The sequence below is a fragment of the Chelmon rostratus genome, chromosome 12 (genome assembly GCF_017976325.1).
Source record: "Chelmon rostratus isolate fCheRos1 chromosome 12, fCheRos1.pri, whole genome shotgun sequence".
In the NCBI taxonomy this organism is placed as follows: Eukaryota; Metazoa; Chordata; class Actinopteri; order Chaetodontiformes; family Chaetodontidae; genus Chelmon; species Chelmon rostratus.
This window is the reverse complement of record NC_055669.1, coordinates 9,779,871-9,802,128: the sequence shown is the minus strand read 5'-3', so window position 1 is coordinate 9,802,128 and position 22,258 is coordinate 9,779,871. Positions and strand designations below refer to the sequence as shown.

Here is a 22,258-nt window from a genome sequence, read left to right as displayed (position 1 = left end):
CCTAATTAGCTTTTATACAGTCTTCACCCAGCATGCGCCAGTCAGCTGTAAAGTTTATTTTCCCTGACCTGAATAGCTTTCCGTCTGCAAAACGTCCATCTTAACAAGTCATTTGGTCTCGTATTCTGCCTTAAAATACACATTTCTTTAAAACACGTTTGAGATGACCAGTTGTTTCCAGTAGAGTTGGGCATGTTTCAGGAGTTTGCCAGAAAAATGTTTTGAAACAGGACCAGACGAGAATGAGCCATGATTCCACACAGAGGCACACCATTTTATATATTTTTTTTTATTTTTATTGAAATTTCTTTAAAATTGTGATAGAAAGTGAGAAACTGTCTCATACATTGAGCTATTTAAATCAAACTTTAAGGCCCATCATAAAACTCGAGACATGTTTGGAGAATCTGCCTCCAGCTCGCAGGTTTCCAGTCTGCACTCACTGTCCACCCTCTCTGTTCTGGTCCAGGCTGCTAAGACTCCGCCAAGAAGCCCTGACAGGAGACCGGCCAGAGAAAAGGGGATTTTGGCCGCGTAAAAAACGAGGAGGAGGCGCCTGGCGGGCTGAAGCAGAGCCGCTTTAGATGGATTCTTCATGTTTGCTTCAGCCTCAGCGGAGACAACCTGCTCTGAACACACGCAAGCCGTGACAGTGAAAGGTGCGCAACATGGCACGTCGCGGCGTATGGATAACCACAAACATGAGCTGCACCCGGCGGGGAAGAAGCTCTCCCGTCCTCTCCGCTGCGCACTTGGAGCAGAGTGCGCGTAGGACAGCTGGTAAGGCGCAGTTCACCTTCTATAAAGTTGTCTATAGGGATTTAAGACAATGCCGCGGACGTTCAGAGGAATATTGTTGGATATCTTTATGCGTAATGTTGCCGGGGAAGCAGAGCAGGGCTCTTGTCTTCATGTTTGCTGTGACAACAGTGACATGGCCGTTTGATGTTTGACTTCTTTTCACATCAGCGGCTCTTTGCTGAGCTCCAAAGCGTCCCCGCACGCACCTGCCAGCTGTTTCAGGCTCCTCTGACTCTCAGGGGGTCGCTGTGACCTGGATTCACTGCTGGACTTCATTTAGTGTTAATGCGGAGTTTTGGCGAAAGCGTGTGAGGTGGAGGTGTTTGTTCTCTCTGATTTATTATCCGAAGTGTTTACAAGGTGACTGCGAATTACGGAAAAAATAGAAATCAAAGTGCCTGTGATATGAGGTGCGCTAATTGATGAGGGGGAAGCAGTGGCAGTCAGGAAGTCTTCCAGCGCGACCCTCTGCGTGGTGGGCTGCAAATCTAAATATCAAAGTGCTGGTTACACACACACACACACACACACACACACACACACACACACACACAGCTGCATCTATTTCCCTCTCCGGTACCTCTGAGGGGATCAGAGGCAGATCAAGGCTGCTAAGCTTCAGGTGTTTTGACGTGCTGAAAATCAAGCGCATTTCTTGTCGGTTTTAGGTGAAACTGTGTTGATTGTTTCAGCTTCGTGAGCTCGAGGCAGCAGATGCTCCCATGTCTGGACTCACCTTTCTCACACTTTCAGTTTCTGCCGTACTTTCCATCTCAGTTTGTCAGGATTTGTCACTCGATGCGTCACTGAGCTTCCATGCTTCCCCTCTGACTCAATGGCCCACTGACTCACGCAGTCATGTCAGGGAGAGGACGGCGGGCCTCTGGCGCTTGATGTGTGTGTGTGTGTGTCACTTGAGACATGTCACACGTCCCCAGCAGGCGTCCCCCCACTAAATGCCTGTAAAATGTGTGAAAACATGTCGCGGAACAACCTCGCTTTTCTTCACTCGTGTCGTGTGAAAGCGCCTGTTTGCTCTCGGCCTGAACATGAGAGGATCCTCTGGCTGCAGGCATCTCACACTCCGCCGTCACGGCTTGCACCTCCTGCAGCCAGAGGTCGGGGGTCGGCGGCCCCGCCGGGGGTCAGGTACCGCGGGCCGGCGTGCCCTCTTGTACCCGCGGCCTCCATGATGTGTGGTCTGGTTTGTTTTAACTGGCATGTGGCTTTACGAGAGCTAGCGTGCCGTGTGTTGCTGTTACGGCTTTAACTCTTCCTTGCTCTCATGCTGCTCAGTCAGACTCACTCAGAGTCAGTTAAACTAAAATAAGTCACCATTACGCCCACCCCTCTCTCCAGAAACACCCTCCTGACTGTGGCTGGAGGCACTGTCTGCCCAGTGGGCTTCATCACTCTCTAAGCTTTCTGCTGCACAGCCTGATACTGCAAATATTACTTTGGTGTGTTTCATTTGAGACTCTGAGATATATTGATGATAAAAAAGCTTATTTTATAAGAAAAGATTGCATCTTTCTCATCAGATTCGCCAAGAAAAACATAAAATCTGCGTCAGTCTACAACCAAGGGGTTGTAGGGAGGAAAACAGCAGAAAGGAGCAACAGATTCAGCCTGGAGCTCAATAAATATTAAAAAAAAAAAAACAATAAGGATGTTTAGAAACAAACTGTCCTCTTCTTCTAATAACCGTGCCTTCATTTAGCCAAATTCACTTTCATGCCTCTGGATTCATGAAGGTATCATGATTTCATGGTGTATCTCTCAGTCTTGTGTTGCTGGACAAGATTTGGTGTTTTATGGAAACTTGATGGCCAAATGGGAAAACATATATTAGCTATGTTTAAAAAAAAAACTATAACCGTACCTCATGTTCAAACCTCCACTGTTTCTCTTCAGTCTTACAAACTAAAGATAAATATTTAACGTTCCGACCTGCTCTACACCTTCAGCACAGCATGTCTGCATCAACCTAAATGACACTCAGTGCTCTTAGCTTTCAGAGCTAGCCAGGAAATTAGCAACTGCTTTACTGGAAACATATAGCTAATGATGCTGCGTGTGAGTAATATTACCTGCTAGCTGAGACTAAAGGCGCCTTACTGTTGCGATTGTCAGGTGTGCATGTTCAGTAAACTGCTGGATTCGTTCATGCAGTATTTATATTCAGAGATTTTAAAAGCGTTTAGCAATCTGGCTTAGTTTTTATTTCCTGCTTATTCCTTTAAACAAATCGACTGTAATGCTTGTTTTGTTAGCCTGATGATGATTTCAGGATCAGTTCATAGACAGTTGTGAGGCACATTAAAAATCAGACAAAGTCTTGAGCTAGAAGCGGCAGACTCAAGCGTTTCGCTCCTTGAATGCAGCGAGACGCTCGACCATTAAGGTGGAGCTCGGCCTTTTGGGGCTCGCATAAATCTGTCGTTCAGAGATGGATGTGTGCGGGGCACAGGCGGCCCTGTCTTCAGCTGCGTCTCCGCCGCGGTGTGTAATGTTACTCTAGCTGTTTTGTCCCAGGACTAATGGAGAGAGTGCAGCGAGAGAGATTGATTATGCAACCTGAAGTGCCACAGGGCAGCTTCAATCTGGAAGTGCTTAGAGTACGCAGCGAACCACAGTGATTCCTTCAGGGCAAATTGAAGGAGGCATGATCTGACAAAAAGGAATTTCAATTTGTTAGATGTATTCTTTCAGACAAATGCTTCCCATGCTACTTCTGTTTTCTGGGTCCCTGCTTTTGTGGCGGTGGACAATCTGGTGTAAGTACGCCGGGGGAATTATTTCTGCCTCTGATCTCGAGTTGTTTTGTTGTTGAGCACTTTGACTTTGTCGAGTTCAAACAGCTTAGGTTATTTAGAACAAAGCAGCACTTAATACTTTCGGAGCCGCTGATGAAACATAAAGCAAACTCCTGTCCTTATCGAAAAATCGCCCTGCTTAAAACAACTTTTTCTCCAAATACAGAAGAATGTTAACTAGCCCAGCGCGGCGCTTGTGTCTGTGAGAGCGTGGTTTGATACAACACGCCGTATTCTGCTGAAATTAGCAGGTCAGATTCATTAATCATAGCGTCTGAGGGCTGCTTTGAACTATCAGGCCAGGTCATTAAACCCAGTCTGTCTGGGGCACGAGCGGGCGACACGGAAACACTTTGGAGAGCGCTGGTTCACCAGCAAGACACACTAATAATGACCAGTGTGTGTGTGTGTGCGTGCGTGTGTGTGTGTGTGTGTGTGTGTGTGTGTGTGTGTGTGTGTGTGTGTGTGTGTCACAGATGGCCACTTTTCTGAGTGCTACTCTCGGGCTCAGTGTGGGCTTAATTTGGAGAAATAACAACATGAGATGGGAGCAAGAAAAGGTCGTGAGGGTGGGAGAGGGGATTTCAGTGTGTGAGTGTGTGGGTTTGTATGAAAGGTGGAGGGTTCTGTGTGTGTGTGTGTGTGTGTGTGTGCAAAGTTACTGAGTGGAAATATCAGTTTTACAATGTGTGTTTGAGAAACAATAGACAGGAAGAGAAAGAAAGACAGAAACTGTGTGTTGTTCTGTGTTTAGTGTATGTGTGTGTTTGCTATCTACTCCTCTTCATCAGTCTCCATTCTTTCCCTCTGTCCTCTCTGCGGCCTTTTAAGCGCTGCCGTCCTCACAAACACCGGAAAGTGAAATCCTACCCTCTGATCATCGCTCCAACACGGCTAAAATGTGTTCCCATTTAAGGTGAGGCTCACCCAACCGCTCGCTGTGTGGCTTCCTTTTAAAACCAACTTAATCAGGCAGGAATTTGGGTTATTAGGGTCAGGGACACCGGGAAGCTGCCTTAGAAAGAAACAAAGTGAAGAAGAGTGAGACGGCGAGGACGCAGATGTGTCGCATCAGGAGGCTGTCTTCATCTCAGCGCTCATGGGAAAACGGGCCCAGTGCAGCAGATGATGGTGTCCTGTCTAATTTACCTGATTGGGTCACAAGACGCTTGTAAGTCCGGTGCATTGTGGGTTTCTATGCGGCTAATTAGTGCTAACGGCACATTAGCTAAACTTTCCAGTGACCCTGCACACTTAATCTTGTAGAGGCGGTCGTACATTGTGGAAGTTAAAGCTGATGTGGAAAATCCTGCAGCAGGTTCATTACGCTTCCTCTTTCTCCCCCTGCTCCTCCGAGGCTGCTGCAGTTTTCCAGCTTCCTATTAAAGGATAATTCAGGCTTATTGCAGCTTTGTCTTATCTTCATAGATTTGTCCATAATTCCTGTTGCTAGGAACAGGGAACATGGTGACATCGTTTAAAGGAGGTCCGAAAAGGCAACAAACAAGGTTTTTACACTGATTGGTCATTTTTGTGTCTATAAGTGATCTCTTTCACATTACACATTACTCATAGTCATTTGATCCATTATTAATATAGAATTATTGATTGGTTCAGCTTTAAACCATGTTCCAAAGCTGGCTAAATCTGAAATGTCCTTCATAGTTTTCTGCACACACAGTTTTCCTGTGCATCAATTGATCATTTGCAGCATTTTGCAAGTTTGGTTTCACCTTCAAATCAAGTGTTTTTAAACAATCTGGCTAAACTGTCAGAACCATAGAAAAAGATATATAAATTTGTAGATGTAAAACCCAAGCTGCATGAACCCAAATTATGCTTCAGCTCAAGCTGTTCAGATCACAGATCAATACACGGTAGCAGATTATTTGTGTGGTTTCTTTCATTACATTCGTCACACATTGGTCTTTACAGGCTTCACTGCGGAACGGATCCTGCCAATCACAGAATTCAAATATCACATGAATTATTTCAGGTTGCTTATTGACTCCAAGTCAGTTTAACTAGCTGCAGCACTGCCTGAAGAATGATTATAATTCAGCTTTCCTTTCCTCTAAATGAAATGCTATTGACAGATTGATGGAAACAGTCGTATGATGAGAGGCAAGCCAGAAGTCTTGGCAGGAGCTGACAGAGTCCTCATACCAACAACAGCAACAGCTATTGTACGTCACATTTACCAGACAAGTAGTAATTAGCCCGGCATGTAGAGGAACACAAATGTGTGAACACAGAGGGAAGAATTTGATTTGCATATCAGAATGGAGGGAGTGTCTGAGATACCTGAGCAGGTAAATCAACATACTATCATTTCAGGACTGAGGTGAATCCTGATTCCTGTACACACGGTACTGTTAGAGCTGGCAGTCATTTCACTCCATTTGTTTGCCAAATGACGTGGATATTCCGCTGTATTTCAGTCAGTTTCCTCTGCCGTGAGCTGCCTTACGGCCTCGGTTCTCGGGGGTCTGTCTCCAGCAGAAACGATGCTTCACAGTGAGAATATGTTTTCTTTATTGGAGCCAGCTGCTGGAGGCTGACATGATGACAGCGGTTTTCTCTCTCTCTCTGCCTGCCATAATAACGCCATCAGGGCTGCAGCTCGAGGTTAACGTGTCGGTCACAGATGACTCTTTTACGGCCCGTGGAAACGTGCGTTTCACTGAGTTTGCTGCGACCCGCTGATCCCGGTGCTTTGATGACCTGCAGGAACTCTCCACAGCACCTTTGCCAACTTGAACCTGCACGTGTGAGGGCGTTAATCCACAAGTGTTTCACTTCAAACACACTGTGTTCTACTGAGAGTACTTCATTTATCCCACTGAAGAACCATTAGACACGATCCTCCGCAGCCCCTCTCTTTGCTGTGGGGAGAAGGCTGCAGGGTCAGAGGAGTAAATCACTAATCACTCAGGTTTATCACGAGCCAACCAATAAGTTTACCTCTAATAGGTACCTGTAATGAGGTCCAGGTTGTCTGTTTAACGCTACAGGCAAAGCTTGAAAGAGGTACTGTTCTCCATAATCTGTGGCTAGTTAACCCTGTGCTAGCTGATAATCAGCAAGATAATCATCCCAATACTGAAGATGTATCGCAAAACTGCTTTAATTTCTCTTATGGCTACCAGGGGGGCAACAAGCTGTAACAAATAACTGACATGTATTCATGTTATAAAGTGAACATGTTAGCAAAAGTTTGGCTTTATTATGTCTTTATCATCTCATGAGAGAAATGTTTGGCTGTTTAGCTGCTTAATGCTCACCAGCGAGATGTTAACTGTGTGTGCACACTGAAAGCAATCTGCTGCAGCCAGAACCGAGGCTGATGAGAGCGTGAGCATGAACCAGAGCAGCAAAGCGGCTGGAAACCAACACAATGAGCTAAAAGGTTCGTTTCAAGTGACCTCTGCCACATTGCATGAGGCCATTATCATTCATCTATTTCATTTCGACCAGGGCAGCAAAAGGTTCAGATATTAGTTGAATCTGGTTGTGCACATTATTCAGAACCTCCTGCTGCTACATAAAAAAGACGATGCTATCACATTTTTGGATGAATCATTTAATCTGTAAAATGGAAACAGCGACAAAATGCCCATCACAACTTTCCAAAGCCAATTTTGGTGGATAAATGAATGAAGTCTCAAAAACACTAAACTAGCAGCTCTGTGAGGCAGCATAAAGGCACTGTAGTGCTTTGAGCTCAATTTATTTTAGCATGCTAATTAGCATTAAACACAAAGTTCAGATGAAGCTCATGGGAATATCACTACTTTTGCATATGAAAGTGTTGTGTGGGATCTGATGGTGTTGATACAGGAAAAGTCAGAGGATCACTAATCTTAGTAGGATTCATCCTCTGGGGACCCTGAACGTCTCTACAAAAATTTCAAGTCAATCCGTTAAATAATCGCTGAAATATTTTAGTCCAAAGACCAAACAGGTGAACTAACTGACCCACATTGACAACATAGCTGCTAGCGTGTCTTAAAGCTGGTGAAGTGGCCTGGTCGTCCCGGCTCAGCCCAGCTCAGCCCGGCTCGTGTTCCTCACAGTCAGTCCGACACATTACTCCTCTCAGCCTGCCAGAGTTTCCCGCCCTGCGTGTTCCTCCCTCGTTCTTTACTGTCTCCTCTTGGCCTGAAAGGATCTCAGACACCTACAGACTCAGGTGTTGTCAGTCGGCGAATGAAACCTCCTGGAAAGGGGTGAGCTCATAGAGGTGCCCTCCTCTCCTCACCACCCTCCTCCAGGCTGTGTGGTGTCCACACCTCTGATTACCTCTGCGTGTCTGTGTGTGTGTCTCTGAAAACGATGGGATGTATCTTGTGTGTGGCAGAGAAAGGAGTATGAAAAAGGAGCAGCAGGCGGAAAAAGCATGTGTGCGCACATATGTGTGTGTTCGGGGGTGTATGGGTGTGTGTGGGGGGCTCCCTACCTATCTGAAGCGAGGCATGGAAGCTGCTATCTGTTTCTCATTTAGCTGCTGCTCTGTGGTTTTCCAGCAGTGACAGGCCTCAGAGTGGAAACTGGCACTAACGAGCAATTACATCCTGCCTGCCTGCCAGGGATTATGGGATTACAGAGTGACTGGGCTTCAGTCTGCGCTCTCTTTCTGCACTCTCATTTTGTCATTCCCTCGCTTCCATGTGTTCACCTTATCTCTGCTTTTAGACTTGCCCCATTCAGTGGTTCAATTATCTTTTTCTCATTTCTCTCCCCCCTGGAAAGACTTCCTTTGTGCCTTCTTTTATTATCTCATCCTCTTTAGTGTTTGCTGCTTTGACAGCATGGCCGCCTCGCATTGGTTAAGGCACGCCGCCGTAAACTGCTGAAGAGTGAAATTGTTTTGGTCAGACAAGAGCGAATTTAATGGGAGAAAGAGACATTTAATGTGCATGAGGCTTTGCATGAAGCATGACGAACAGGAGAAACAGGAGGAGAGTAAAGAGAAACATGGCTCCTTGACATCATATTAAGGTCTTAAACGGTTATTGATGTTATCTTTTTGATATGAAGATCACAAAGGGCTCTCCTTAGACTCTTCACTCAGATAAGGATAAAAAAACATTCAACAAGTCAGAATGTGAGGACTTGACGTTACACCCTGAAGCCTCCTGTATGACATATTTCTGAAAAGATATTAAACTCTGCCAACAGAAGCAAGGTTAAAGCGAAGCTGCAGAACAAGTTTTCACACTGCTCTGCGCTCTGGGGCACATGTAAGTGCAGCAGACATCACCGCGCTGCCTTCTGCGGGACCTCCGCAGATCTCTCAGTGTCTGGTAGTGATCAGGCGGCTCTCTTGGTGTTCTGCCTCTCTCTCCTGCGTCTCCTCTTACACTGCAGGTGTCTTTTATTGAGCCAGCGGTGATTTACTGTACTCTTGTTTTCCTCCTCGCTCCTGCAATCAGGCGCCGCGGTAGTGACAGGTTAAAGCTGCAGGTCAGAACATTTCGCGTACGTGCACACGCAGCAGAGAGCAGAGGGCGTCTCTAATAGGAGGTCATTATCAGAGGAGTTTGGCTTTCAGAGGGAGGCCAAACACCGGAGAGCTCCGAGCTTTCTTCTTCTTCTTTTTTTTTTTCACCAGGTGAGAGGTTTATGTGGGCTTTGCGGGCACTGCTCAGGTCTGAGGATGTAATAGGATACAGTAGGCGCCGAAATCGCTAATCAGAAACACATTTATTATGTTGCCCTGCCTCTTCTCTCAGCAAAAATATAAATAAAAGTCTGAAAAACATCTTTTAATGTAATATACATGGAATTATTGCATTCTTTATGCAGCCTTCCAAAGGCAGAGCACAGTTACAGTGAAGCAGAGAGAAAAGGCTTTAATTGGTTAAATGTGTAACAGATATACAGGCGGTTAAACCTTAATCCTCAAGGCTGGTTAATTCATCACTGTGACAGACTTCACATAAAACCTTTAGATCTATGTTTGAACAATCTTAACGACATTCCTGTTTATTCAGCTTTGTTGGCCGTATGAACTAACGCGCTTGTTTAAGAAATCTTAAATTAAATACATTTGAATATGTCATTTAAGGGCAGCTTAATCAATCAGTGGCTGCAGACGGCGTTGCTGCTGCTCTGCCACTTTTTCTCTGTTTTGATTGTAGATTATAATATCTGTCATACAAACTCAGTCACAAAGATGCCGGTGCAGCAAAAGTTATTTTTCAATTACAGGAAACAGGAAAATGTAGTAAGTTAGCTGTAGCTAATGCTAACTCACAAACTTGCTTTATCCACCAGGAGTCACCGGTCACTGCTGTTTTTACCTCTTGTTTGTTTTTGGTTTTTTTCTAGCATATATACACATTTTATATAGTAAACAGAAGTTGAAAAACACTAATTTAAATCCAGTATTGTGTATTTTTACTGTATTTTGGCTTTAGGGCAGTGTAGTCATAAGGTTGACGTCTTAATGATGGCAGTGATGAACAAAACCTCTCTGAATACCCCTTCTTTACTGCATACTGCTGCTCAGTGCACGTGACATCCAGTGAGCTGATGTTATTTTTTTTAAATATCCCTGAACCAGAATCCACATCCATCCTCTGCAAGCACTTAAACAGTATTTGTAAGAACTATCCACAACATCAGAATAAGCTCAGGAAATAGTAGCTGGCTTTGGCTTTATGGGTCATATTTGCTTCAGGAGGGCTCACCCACTGAACTAACTGTGAACAACAACTGGAGCGCAGAGGACCAACAATGCAAATGGAAGGTGACAAGAACTCCGCTCTCCCTGCTGCAGACATCCCGCCTGATGGACAACCCAAAGGCTTTAATCAGCCAAACGGGGAGGAAACACATGCTCTCAAAACGCACGTAGAAACACGCACATGCACACTGATAGATCAAGCCTACCATCAGTAGGCTTGTGTCAGTCTGGAGCACTTCAAGGACCAGTGTCTCGCTCCTTCTCTTCCTCCTCTCTCCACCCTTCGACTCCCCCACCCACCTCATCCCCGAAAAAGGCTGCAGGCGTCGGGCTGTAAACAGCTCCAGAGTGCCGGGGTGAAATGAACCAGCCGACAGGCCCACGTAGACTCCCAGCGCGCTGATGTAAAAGGGGCTAAACACTCCCAGCTGTGGCATTAGGGACTCTGAATGGCACCTCTCCTGAGGATCTGTAGCCCTCTGTCCACAGTGGGAGGCTGGGGAGCATGGCTTGGTTTTAGGTTGCAGCGTGGACTCCGTCTGTTTGGCTGAACTGTGCTCAGTTTGTCTCCCCTCGTCCTCTTGTTCCCTCTCCCACCCCTCAGTGTCTGTAACTTTGCTTTCCCTCGACTGGATCCCCACAGCTGGAACGTGCAGGATTGCATAAATGCATCAGTTAGTCTTATCGTGACCCGTGATCTGTAACCTTTTGTCAGTCTTCCATCTCACTGCGCCGACAGAACTGCTGGGATCGTTTCTGACTGTTAAATAAACATGGTACTCTGCATATCGGTGAGATCTACAAACGCATGAACAGCACACGCTTGAATACATTACTATGAGTGTACAGTGTCGTAGTTCAGTGGCAAGATTATACAAAGCGTCTTAGAGATGACAGCCGCGGTTTCAAAGATGCTGGAGCTATCTGTGGGCGGAAAGTTAAAAAAAACATTCATGTCAGATTTAAAAAGAGCTGACATAACTGTGGCAGACAAAAGCAAGCCAACTTTATTTGTCAAAACAGAAGTTACAAAGCATTTTGCAAAGAAAAGTGAAGCAGGGAATAAAAAGAGAAGGAGACAGAGCGGACAAAGAAACAAAAACTGAACTGTTTTCTGACGTTTTAAACTTGTATCTCTACAGAACTCTAAAAGGGATTACAATAAAACAAGGAAAACTGATTAATCAACCAGTAGAGATGCTGCATGCAGCTGGAGATGAGGGGTACGTAAGCAAGTGAGCATCCCTTCGTTTTAAGGGGTCAGTAGCCTAAAAAGGTTGGTAACCGCTGGATTAAACAATTATGAATTAATTAACAGTTACTGATCACTGTAGTCATTCCTTGTGTTCATACGAGAGGAATTCATTCTTGTTCAATACAAAACAGGAACTCTAAAGTACATAAACGAGTATCACACGGATACTTGATTCTCTCTTTTAGTATATTTAGCCACACTCGAAGAAAAGCTCTGTGATTGGTCGGTTCACCACTTCGGTCCAGACTGAATTATCTCAGCACATACTGCATTCAGAGGGACTGACATGACATTTTCTACTCATGTTCATCATCCCCAGAGGATGTATCCTAATGACTTTACTCATTCCCTGACTTTTCATGTGGTAATTTTTTATGGTACTGATGCAAGACGAGAATGAGGAAGGTGAGGATCATATTAATTACTTGATTAATATGATAATTAAGTACTTGATGCCCTGACCTCCGCTGAGTTTCACATTTGGCCTCAAAAGAACCCGATGGCCACAGCCTGCACAATCCTCCAAACTGCACGTACTATATATAAACATCTGCAGCCGTGACACTTCTTATCACCTGTCCTGCATCTCCGCGGCCTTTTGTCTGGGACCTCCGTGAAGTGCTCTCGCTATGCCTGGTTCCCCCCGCTTGTACCTCTGCCACAGGAGTAACCCTGAAGAATGCCTTTGACAAGTGTATCGCAGATGCTGCCTTTTGTTGCCGGACTGGGGCTGTTTGCATGGATGTATGAACCGACAAGCCAACACTAGCCACAGGAGCTGGCAGCAAACACTGGTCTTTCACTGAAGCAGCAACAAACACGCCGTCCGCAAGCATTGAGGACGTGATTTATGTGACATGCCGGCTCGCTCGGGGGCCCGCGGGGTTGTTTTTTTTTACAGTATCTGGACAATGTGAATGTATAGACATCATATCGCCCGCATGTTGTGCCTTTAGTTTATGTTACCCCTTTTCAGGGGGAGTTCTGGGAGGAGGAGAGTTGACAGAGTGAAGCCTTGTTCTTGTTCTTACATTCCTCTCTCCCTCTCTTTCTCTTCCTCTCCAGGTGGGACCAGATGGAGGGTTCTGAGGAAGGACAGACAGGAGATTACTTCTGTATTGTCAGCAAAAGCCAAGGTTTGTCAGGAGCGGTTGCAGGAACTGCTGCTTTGTCTTCCTCTTCTATCACATCTTACTCTCCATCTCTTCCTCCATCCTCTTCGTATTTGCTGTTCACTTACATCAAATCACCACCTCTGCAAATAACCTAGCCTTATTGTTTTTCATTCCCACTGTACAGGCCTCTATAAACCAGAGGATGAGTTATGTGTAGGTATAAATTGTTAATGAAATCCATCCCCACAAGGCTCAGGATGGAGCTTTCCATAAAACTATGTCAGCGACTAAGCTTTCATTGCTAAATTATAAAGCGGACCAAACTTGATCCAGGGTGGAAAGAAAGCCGAGTTATTTGACTTTAGTCTTACTGAAGAGTAAGTGAGATCTCTTTTGATGAAACAGGCTTAAGACAAAGTCCTGCCGTGGCTCATTTGAAGAGCCTTTGAAGAGCTGTGTGTTTTTGTGCTCTTATAGGTTTTATCTCATTTTCTGAATCTGTTTTTAGATCTGTGAATAACTTTGCACTTAACTTAGTTATGCTATTATGTATGTGGATTGCTGGCAGCTGCTTCTGCCACTGATGACCATCCTTTCTCTGTAGGAAAAAAGAGGAGAGCTCAAAGCCAAGTGCAGAGCTGTAGACTGACACTCTCTAATGCTTACCTTTCTAGAAATAGCTGAGAACAATGCGTCATCGTAAATCCACTGAAAGGAATACTTTGAAATGTTGGCAAATACGCTTATTTGCTTTCTTGCTGAGTGGGATGAGAGAGATATTACACTCATATCTGTATACTAAATCTGAAGCTAGAGTCAGCAGGTGCTTAGCTTAGCACAAAGACTGAAAACTGGAGGAAAACGCTAACCTGGCTCCGTCCAAAGGTGAAAAAATACAAGTACCAGCACCTCTAAAGCTCACGTTATGTCTTGTCTGCTGAATAGGATGCTCTCACTTCATACAGTGTCTCTCTGTAATCCATGCCTTTGCCTTTGTAGAAGTATTTGAGTACAATCATTATAAATGTACGCAAAGCTGCACTCATTAATATTTCTGTATTAACGATGGATCAAATGAATTTGTGTAACATAAGAGGGCAGTAGTTACCGTCAGCTCGGCGTAGCTTTTTAGCATCTCTCAGGTGATTGTGTTGGTTTTATGGCTGTTTCACACTACCTGTCCAGCACCAAACAACAGACAGACAGAGCTAGTGGCTAACTGATGAGCATAACGGAGTATTTAGCAGCTAAAGAGGCAGATATTTCCCTCAGGACCTGGTAGAGACCAAAACAGAGCTAAAAGTTGTGTCTGCTAGATGTGTAAACACTCAGTTATTTTCTGATTCACAATGTGGGCTTTATCAGGTGATGATAGAATAATAAAAATAATATATGTCAGTATTCACAACTGTCTTTTTGGACGGCTGGCTTTATTCACTCTTTTGTTCCTTTCGTATGCTAGCTGTTAGCATGCAACAAAGCCAGTAAAACAAACCCCTCAGATTTCCTTTAGTCGTCTAACGTGCGACTTCTGCCTCCTGTAGGTGCTGCTGTGGGTGCTCCTCTCTCTGCTGCCTCTAGTGGAAGGAGCTCATGTGAAAGCCGGTGCTGCTGGTCCGGGATCAGACTCGGGCCACGCCGTGGGCCTGCTGGGAGGCCAGGAGGAGCGGGAGCTTCCTGTGACGCTGCCAGAGGTGGTGGAGGACGAGGAGCAGGAAGACAACAGTGACCCTTACTCTACTTGGCATGCGCTTTATGGTACTGAAGCTCTTATGAAAGTGGAATTTACAGCACCGCCGCTTCTCCAGACAGTATTAGAGTGGAAAGAGGGTGTGAGCCTGGTGATCTGCTTTGTATCTCAGACATCAGAATATATTTATGGGATTTAAAGTGTGAGAAGTCATTTTAAACGAAAAGGTAGAAGTGGATCTGCAGATTCTGTGCAGGAATTTGTGTGTTATTGCTCGTAATTTCCTGGTAAAGTGTTGTAATGCTCTGTCTGCCACTCCTCTGCCCTCTCCATTTCAGACCCCTTTGTAATAGATGAGGTAGCTGACCATCCCAGTCGTCACTGGGCGGGGCGCTCTCCACGCTCCTCTGACCCCTCAGAACTTCAACCCGAGGGATCACCAAAGAAAAAGAAGAAGAGGAAGAAGAAAGAAAAGGAGGAAGAGGAAGAGACAGGAAAAGGAGTTAGAAAGGGTAAAGGTAAAAACAGGCAGCCGAAGCAGAGCAACAGGGACTGTCGTGTGGAGCGGAGAGAGATGAGGGTTCGGGACCTGGGCCTGGGGTTTGACTCGGATGAGATCGTCCTCTTCAAGTTTTGCGTGGGCTCCTGCCAGTCTTCACGAACAAACTACGACCTGGCGCTGAAGGCGCTGCTGGAGAACGGCTCGCTGCCCCGCCGCACCGCCCGCAAGGTCAGCAGCCACCCCTGCTGCCGGCCCGACCGGTACGAGCCGGTTTCCTTCATGGACGCCCAGACCACATGGAGGACCATCCAGTCGTTATCGGCCGCCAGCTGCATGTGTATGGGCTGAAGGAACGAACGAGGGAGGAGGTGACGAGGAGGGGTGTCACCCACCCTGAGCAGAGAGGGGTCAAGAGGCTCAGTGTGAGGACGGCCTGGGTACAAGGAAGACCCGAGGGGGGCGCTGTAACACACACAGCAGAGGTGAAGTGATGGAGGCCACTTGTTGGTGTATTTCCTGTTGAGGAGAAAGAGGTGGGGGTGCAGCTGGATGCTTGAGGGGGAAGTCATCAGGGATTCACAGTCTGGATTCATTGCTGCGTCTTCAAAGCATGAATTGTTTTCAAGTGAATAACTTGGTAACTAAAGCAGGATCCTCCAGACCAGTTTTACACATGAAAGAGATTTACACATGATTTAACATGGGCGAGACCTGAAGGCTGACGCTCCAGAGACAGAAAGAAAAGACTCACTGAAAGGACAGACGCTGTGCTTCTATTCTGATTCAGACTAAGAAAAGACTGATGTGATGTTCACTATCGCTCACAGTGAAGCAGCTCCTCCCAAAAGCAATATCATTTTTTCCACATAAAAACAGGCATTATATTCTATCATTTCTATGTTCAGGTGAACTCAGCCAACTGGATGCCATGCATCTTCATGTATTACTGTACAAAAGTAAAATATATTTATTTCTGATAAATTATTTATTTATTATAGCTTGATATGAGAGCTGTTTTTATTGACTCTATACTGTAGATAAATATCTATTTATTGCAAAGATTCAGATTTCATGTTGACAGTTATTTCTGCTTGTATACAGTACACAGTTTTATTATTATTTTTTTAAATCTTAAAGGTGCTGATTTTCACATTTACCCAACGCCTCATAAACCCGGGCTGGACTGATTCTGGGCAGAATTAGATTGGATGCAAATAAACATCTCTGAAGTTAGCTGAGTGATTTTAGAAATCAGAAACACAATGCAAAACCTCAGACTCCCTCTCACATGTCATCCCAGACAGACTTTAAAAAAAGTCCTAATGATGGATCGCAGAAACACACTGACCGACACTGAAATGATGTGGTTTACTTAATAAAGTCTGACAGCTGATCTATAGATTTGTGCTTAATTCTGATTAATGATATCAGCTTTTCCGCAGCGAAATCAGACAGACGGCCAGTCTGAGTGTCCAGATGTGTGTACAGCAAACAAGTCAAACATTTATACTGCAGGAGCTCAACGTTTCTCATCCTAAAGTGGCCAAATAATTACATTCACACTCCCAGTATGTCACGTTATTATTATTATTATTATTATTATTATTATTATAGAAAGTTTCCTTTATTTTTGTATGGCATTATCCTCAAAGGGAATAAAGTTTTCTAATATACGCCTTGTCATCACTGCTTACATCACTGATTACGCAGCTTGAAAATGACTTCAGAGCTTGTTTTCTCAAGGCGACTGTTGTAAGGATGTGTGATGTGAACAGGATCAACACCACACCACCTCTTCCAGCTCAGCTCAGAGGGACTTCTTGTGTTGTAGAGCCACCTGCTGGTCTGAAATAAACACAGAGAGTGTGTGTGAAGCTGTCCTCCCCAGTTTGAGCTGACAGAAGCGCTGCTCTCCTGCCACCTGTCTGCTCAGCTGAGAACACTTGCTGTGAGAAACACTGGCAGTTCCTCGCTCACTAGAACAGGTTGAACTCAGCAGTTTGCTGTCTTTGGTGTCATTTTATTTTTCTGCACAGACCCATCAAACACATCCAGCAAACACCACAGCTCACACAGCTTAAAGCCACAGTTTTGTTTTCCTCTTCTTTTTAAAGGTGATATGTTCACATTGGCTGTTTACAACTGCAGTTATCAAAACATTCTATGCAAATGTGCGATATAAAACAAGATTTTACAAGGTTCCAACGGTCTACATTCAGTTCTCCCTGCATCATGCAACACTGTTAACTGGCACAGAGTAAAATAGCAGCATGTAGAGTTTTAAAAAAGTAAGAAAAATGTTTAACAGCAACACACGATGAATAAACATGTACTGTGAATGGCACATATGGATTCATACAGTGCATCAAACTCTTAGAATGTCTCACCTTGTATTTGTACCCATGGGGTATGATTATAGCTTGTTTGATTTCCATGGTGGAAAATGATCACTAGACTTTACATAATAGCCTGTCTGTGTGCTTTCAGTTGAAGTCTTGTTATATACATATATATACATGTATACATGTATATATGTGTGTCTGTGTGTGTAGATATGTATTGTAGTTAATATGAAGAAGATGTAAAACTGTGTATTTCATACCACACAATCACAGTTGTTCTTGTATTGGATCCCCTAGTGGAACATGTAGCCCTAAAATAAAGGCTAAATTAGACTTAAAGGCCTTTCTGGGTGGCCTTTTCTTAGGCTAAATCACATAAGAGGTTTGTGAGCCAGTGCTGATGCTGAGGTGAACTCAGTCACATTTAACTGCTAAATGCTCTTTCAAGTGTTTCATTTAAGCTGGTATGGCTCTTTTGAGGCTCAAAGTCATCAGAAGTGATACAGTCGCTCTGGCAGTTTTCCTCACAGCTGAAAGGAAGGAACCAGTTAGATGAAGCAGCTGCCGAAACATAAACTGATGTTGGCAGAAAACACATGTCCATCAAAGACATTTCACTGACTGACATGAGCTCGGAGTGCTGAACGTGCAGGTGACAACGTCCACTCGTCTGACGCGCGGCGCTGCGCTGCGTCCTGGAGACGACTTGACCGCCACCTCCCGTTTGGATTCAGCTCCGACTTCCTCTTCACAGGCGGGGATCGCGGTGGACTCGATGCTGAACGGGTGGAAGTTGACCCGGGCGGTGTCGTACTCCCACGCTTGCCTCATCGCGAAGTCCGTGAAGGAATTATTCTGGATGGGCACCCGGTGTTCCACATCGTTCCTGTAGCTGGCCGTGCGTATTGACGCGTAACTGGTGTCGTTGCTGTTTAAAGATGGAGGAGAGTGCTGACCTCCTCCCCAGACAGTGTTGTCACCACGGCCGTCCTTGACCCGAGCCACCGTCCTCTTCAGCTTCTCGCAGCCCTTCAGCAGCAGGTTCTTTCGGCACAAAATGTACACCCAGGGGTCTAATATGGGGTTGAATGAAGCAAAGCGGATCGCCAACAGGTCGCTCCGGTAGTCAGGCTTCCCCCCAGCAGAAATGTAGGCCGGGTCGTACAGCTGGTTCACGAAGATTCGCACCTGAAGCAAAGACACACACAGACAGAGAATATCTAAGATGTGCGTTTTAATAAAAATAAAAATGACACCTGTGACTGTGTGTTTGGCGCGCACCGTGCGCAAATAGCTTGCTGAACTTACCACTAAAGGGATGGAGCAGACCAGGAAAACGATGGTCATGAAGACCAGAAGCCAGAACATTTGGATCTCCGCCGCTGAGGTGACCGACGGCAGCCGCGGGAAGCGGCGACGTGATCCTCCCTGCTCACACAGCTCCGTCCGGACGATCCCCGTCCTCTGGTTCATCCCCACCAGTGACCTGCACACCGCCAAATTACACAAAACCGTCACCGCGATCAGCACCAGCATCACGCCGCCGTACAGGAAGGAGTAGCAGGCTCCGAGTCGATCCATCGCCCTCCAGTCCAAGAAGCACCAAGTACCGGGAAAGTGACTGACGTGCTGCCCGAAGCCAAAACTGGGCATAATGCACAAAACAATGTTGATCAGGTAGGTGACCAGGAGCGCAAAGCGCGCCATTGTTCGGTCTATGTGCTGGGAGTAGAAATACGCATGGTTTATGGCCAAGTATCGCTCCACAGCCATGGCGCACAGGATGGACATCCCGGCTGAGCCGAAGAAGAGCATGGAGAAGGAGAAGAAGTGGCAGAGGAGCGCTCCTCCTGGCCAGCGGTTGGCCACGTATGTGGCGATCACCACCGGGCTGGTGAAGCATGTTCCCAACAGGTCCGTGATGGCCATCCCGCACACCAGAGTGTAGAAAGTGGTTTCCTTCTGCTCCTTTTTGGAGATACACAGCACAACTATGGCGACGAGGTTCCCCAGGACCCCCACGGCGAACATCGTGGCTGAGGTGACCAGAGACCTGGACTCCAGCCGCAACGCAGGGGGCGCGCTGTGGTTGTGGCTGAGAGAGAGAGGCAGCAGCGACTCAGAAACATTCGTGTCCGGTTCTCCAAACGCAAGAGTGTCGTTGATCATCATTAAAGTCAACAACGCACAAGGCTTAAAGTGCAAAAAACTTTCTGTAATGTTTAGAAAACTTGCTCTGGAAAATAAAATAATAAATCTAAAAATAATTAATTATTAAGTGCAAAATCACATCCTAAAATGTCCTTTTTCCTATAGCGCATAAAGTACATTACAGTGAAGAGCTTCTTCTGCTTACTTTCAGTGTTTGGCTCCCGATGCGCCCGTATGAAGGTGTGTCTGCTTGTGTTCACGCTGCTTGCTGCTGCGGGTATTTAAGCCGCGTGCTGATGTCAGGACAGTGACGTGCGGGCTGGACACGCAGCGGCACAGGTTTCCCACGATCACATTTCAAACTACTGAACATTCAACACCTTCCACTGGCCGTCACCCATTAGACCCGTGGGTTAAATCCCAGTACAGACAAACCCGGAGTAAATAAGTAAAAGGAAAATTAAGAATTAGCCTTTGTGTAATGAATGCATTTAATTTTATAATATGTTTACCCAAAGTTTAACCAAACTGACCAACACGTTGCCTAAATTTACTTGATTTCTGCTCACCATTAAACTTAATTAAAAAAAATAAGATGTGTCCTGGATCGTTCGGCTTAATGCAGTTGGAGGGTGCCCATGTCCAACTGGGATTTACGCAAAATGACCATGCGCAGGATTTTAACTGGCTCTGCTTCTGGACAGATGAATTAGGTCAAATAAAACTAGTGTTTTGTGACCATATGTGGTCATAACAGAGGCGGAAATGGTGCAGGTCGTGTCATGAATGCCACATTTCAGCACCAAGGTCAGCGCCTGCAACTCAATCAGCACCACGCGCACAGAGCGTCAGCGCCGGCCATTGTCTGAAACCACGAGCTGTGTGTGATGAAGTTCAACCCAGACTTCAGTTTATCTGTCCTGTATCATCCAAACCAGGCAAAGCGATGCACATCTTCACCATGTTTCCAGTGCATGTATGAAACACGAGCACAGACAGCACATGCAGTGAAACGGCTTCCACCCGACGGACTTCATCAGTCACATCGACTCCACATGCCACATGGGACAAACTGTCGACGCATCAGCAGCTCCTCATCTCTGTGTGTACGCCTAGCATTGTCACTTGAATGCGTCTTTGCATTCTGAGACAATATAACACCTTCATTCAGCCAGCAGCTCCGCGCACCTGGGATGCGTATTTATGATGGCAGAAACAACATCAAGGACGATTTTTGTCAGGGGCTTTGTATCTTTTATTTCTTTCGTCAGGTTATTTCAAATAAATACACCTCAACAACAAGTAAATCACATCTAGAGTTTCAAATGTTTTTGTTTTAAGCCTCTCGAGGCTTCCGTACTTTCCTGCTCTTTGAAACATCCATCCCCTGAACAAAACACTGCTGACAGCACAAATAGACCGCAGCTTCAGAGACAAATCTAATGCAAAGAACACAAAAGGCGTCTGCCAAGTGGAGCCATGCTTTCGATTCACTGTTTGAACTGTTCGGAGGTTTTCACCGAGGAATCCATCAAGGCCGTTCCTGCGCCTGGAGACGTACGTCATTTCCAGACGGGCGCATCAGTCCTCTTACATGATGAGTGTGAACGGCTGTGCAATTTGCGAGGGTCGGTTTTCTGTGGAAAAGTCATCAACAGGTATTAAAGGGGAGGGTTGTGTTGGGGGTGAGAGGCTTGAATTCATCTTTATTTATAAATCTCGAGCACAGAATGAAGGCGGAATGAAATGCGCAGGGAGCTGCGCTGAATTAGTTCACTGAAAATAAACAAATGCCTTATCACGTCCAGCTCCAGCTGCATTAGCTCTCTCTCCTGCCTATAAATAATTCATAAGCTCTATACTTTCTGCTTCTATATGCCACTCTCTCTCTTTTTCCATTTCCGGCGGAGTTCCTTGAAACAAATCCTCCATTATAAATGCCACCGCTGCTTATACGGGAATCAGAATTAATAATTCAATGATTCTCAGACCAATCTGCACTGCGCAAAACTGGTGATCTGACAGATCCCACCAACTGCGCCTCCTGAGCTGAGCTCAGCCTCAGACTGCGCCTGCAGGGCTGGCCCCAGTGTCGAATGCGCAAGGAGCACCTGCCCTGTCAATAAGGCGCAAAGTGAGCGCGAGAAATAGAAAATACACCGCGCTGCTCCGCGAGCTGTGAAAATCTGTCTGTCCTGCACCGAAAAACTTGGTAAAGTATGAGTTTGGAAGTATAACTTAACTATCAACAGTAAAAGTACTCATTGCAGATAATAATAATAGAGTTGTGACTGTCACACCATTATATCTTATATCATTATATTGTAATACTGAAGCAGCCATTGACTTTGCAGTTGGTGGAGGTGAAGCTGATTTTTTTTTAACAATTTCACAAACTGTTAGTTTAATCAATAAAAGTCAATGATATTTTATAAGCACAACATACTGTATTTTTTGCATGTAAAATCTCACTTTGTAAAGTAACTAACAATAGCTGTCAGACAGTTTTAGTGGAGGCACAATGTTAAAGCAAAAGTACCTCAGCATTGTACTTGAGTCACCAGGTGGTGTTGGCTTCAGGGTGAATCAGGTGAGAAAATTCAGCTTTAATCAAACAAGGTTGTTTATAGGGATGAAGATGTCACACACATGGCGTAATAGATGGCATAAAGTCATAAAATATCTGGTAAATCTTTTAATAAATATTCATCATCAGCACTACAATAAATAATAGTGGTATAGTGTCTTCATTGTATAGGCCAGGATCCGATAGGAAACCTTTAACCATTTACAACAGCTTACACCACACACACGCACACACACACACAGCAGGATAATCTAATGAGTGGAAATGAAAGAATTCATCATGCACAGCGCAGTAAAGGTCTGTCTAGT

At 45.3% G+C, this 22,258-nt stretch overlaps 2 protein-coding genes across 2 annotated transcripts; one reads left to right on the top strand and one right to left on the bottom strand.

Annotated features, from left to right (window-relative positions):
• Positions 1 to 533: 533 nt before the first annotated feature.
• Positions 534 to 16,432, top strand: LOC121615482 (artemin). Its single transcript, XM_041949848.1, has 4 exons — positions 534 to 780; positions 12,629 to 12,699; positions 14,223 to 14,436; positions 14,707 to 16,432. The coding sequence occupies exons 1-4, from the start codon at positions 669 to 671 to the stop codon at positions 15,216 to 15,218; spliced, it is 909 nt and encodes a 302-aa protein (XP_041805782.1). The 5' UTR covers positions 534 to 668; the 3' UTR covers positions 15,219 to 16,432.
• A 472-nt stretch (positions 16,433 to 16,904) lies between these two features.
• On the bottom strand, positions 16,905 to 19,381 carry ptger4c (prostaglandin E receptor 4 (subtype EP4) c). The gene is made up of 2 exons (XM_041948954.1): positions 18,521 to 19,381; positions 16,905 to 18,400 (listed from the first exon to the last, which is right to left on the bottom strand). Exons 1-2 carry the CDS (start codon positions 19,379 to 19,381, stop codon positions 17,816 to 17,818), a joined length of 1,446 nt encoding a protein of 481 aa, XP_041804888.1. The 3' UTR covers positions 16,905 to 17,815.
• Between the last annotated feature and the right edge of the window lie 2,877 nt (positions 19,382 to 22,258).

Excerpts from the sequence above, each read along its gene's own strand:
- ptger4c (XM_041948954.1), bottom strand. The coding sequence starts at position 19,381 with ATGATCAACGACACTCTTGCGTTTGGAGAACCGGACACGAATGTTTCT. Across the intron at positions 18,401-18,520 it reads TCTGCTCCATCCCTTTAGTG|GTGCGAATCTTCGTGAACCA; the intron begins GTAAGTTCAGCA and ends TCTTTGCTTCAG.
- LOC121615482 (XM_041949848.1), top strand. The coding sequence starts at position 669 with ATGGCACGTCGCGGCGTATGGATAACCACAAACATGAGCTGCACCCGG. Across the intron at positions 781-12,628 it reads GAGTGCGCGTAGGACAGCTG|GTGGGACCAGATGGAGGGTT; the intron begins GTAAGGCGCAGT and ends CTTCCTCTCCAG. Across the intron at positions 14,437-14,706 it reads TACTTGGCATGCGCTTTATG|ACCCCTTTGTAATAGATGAG; the intron begins GTACTGAAGCTC and ends TCTCCATTTCAG.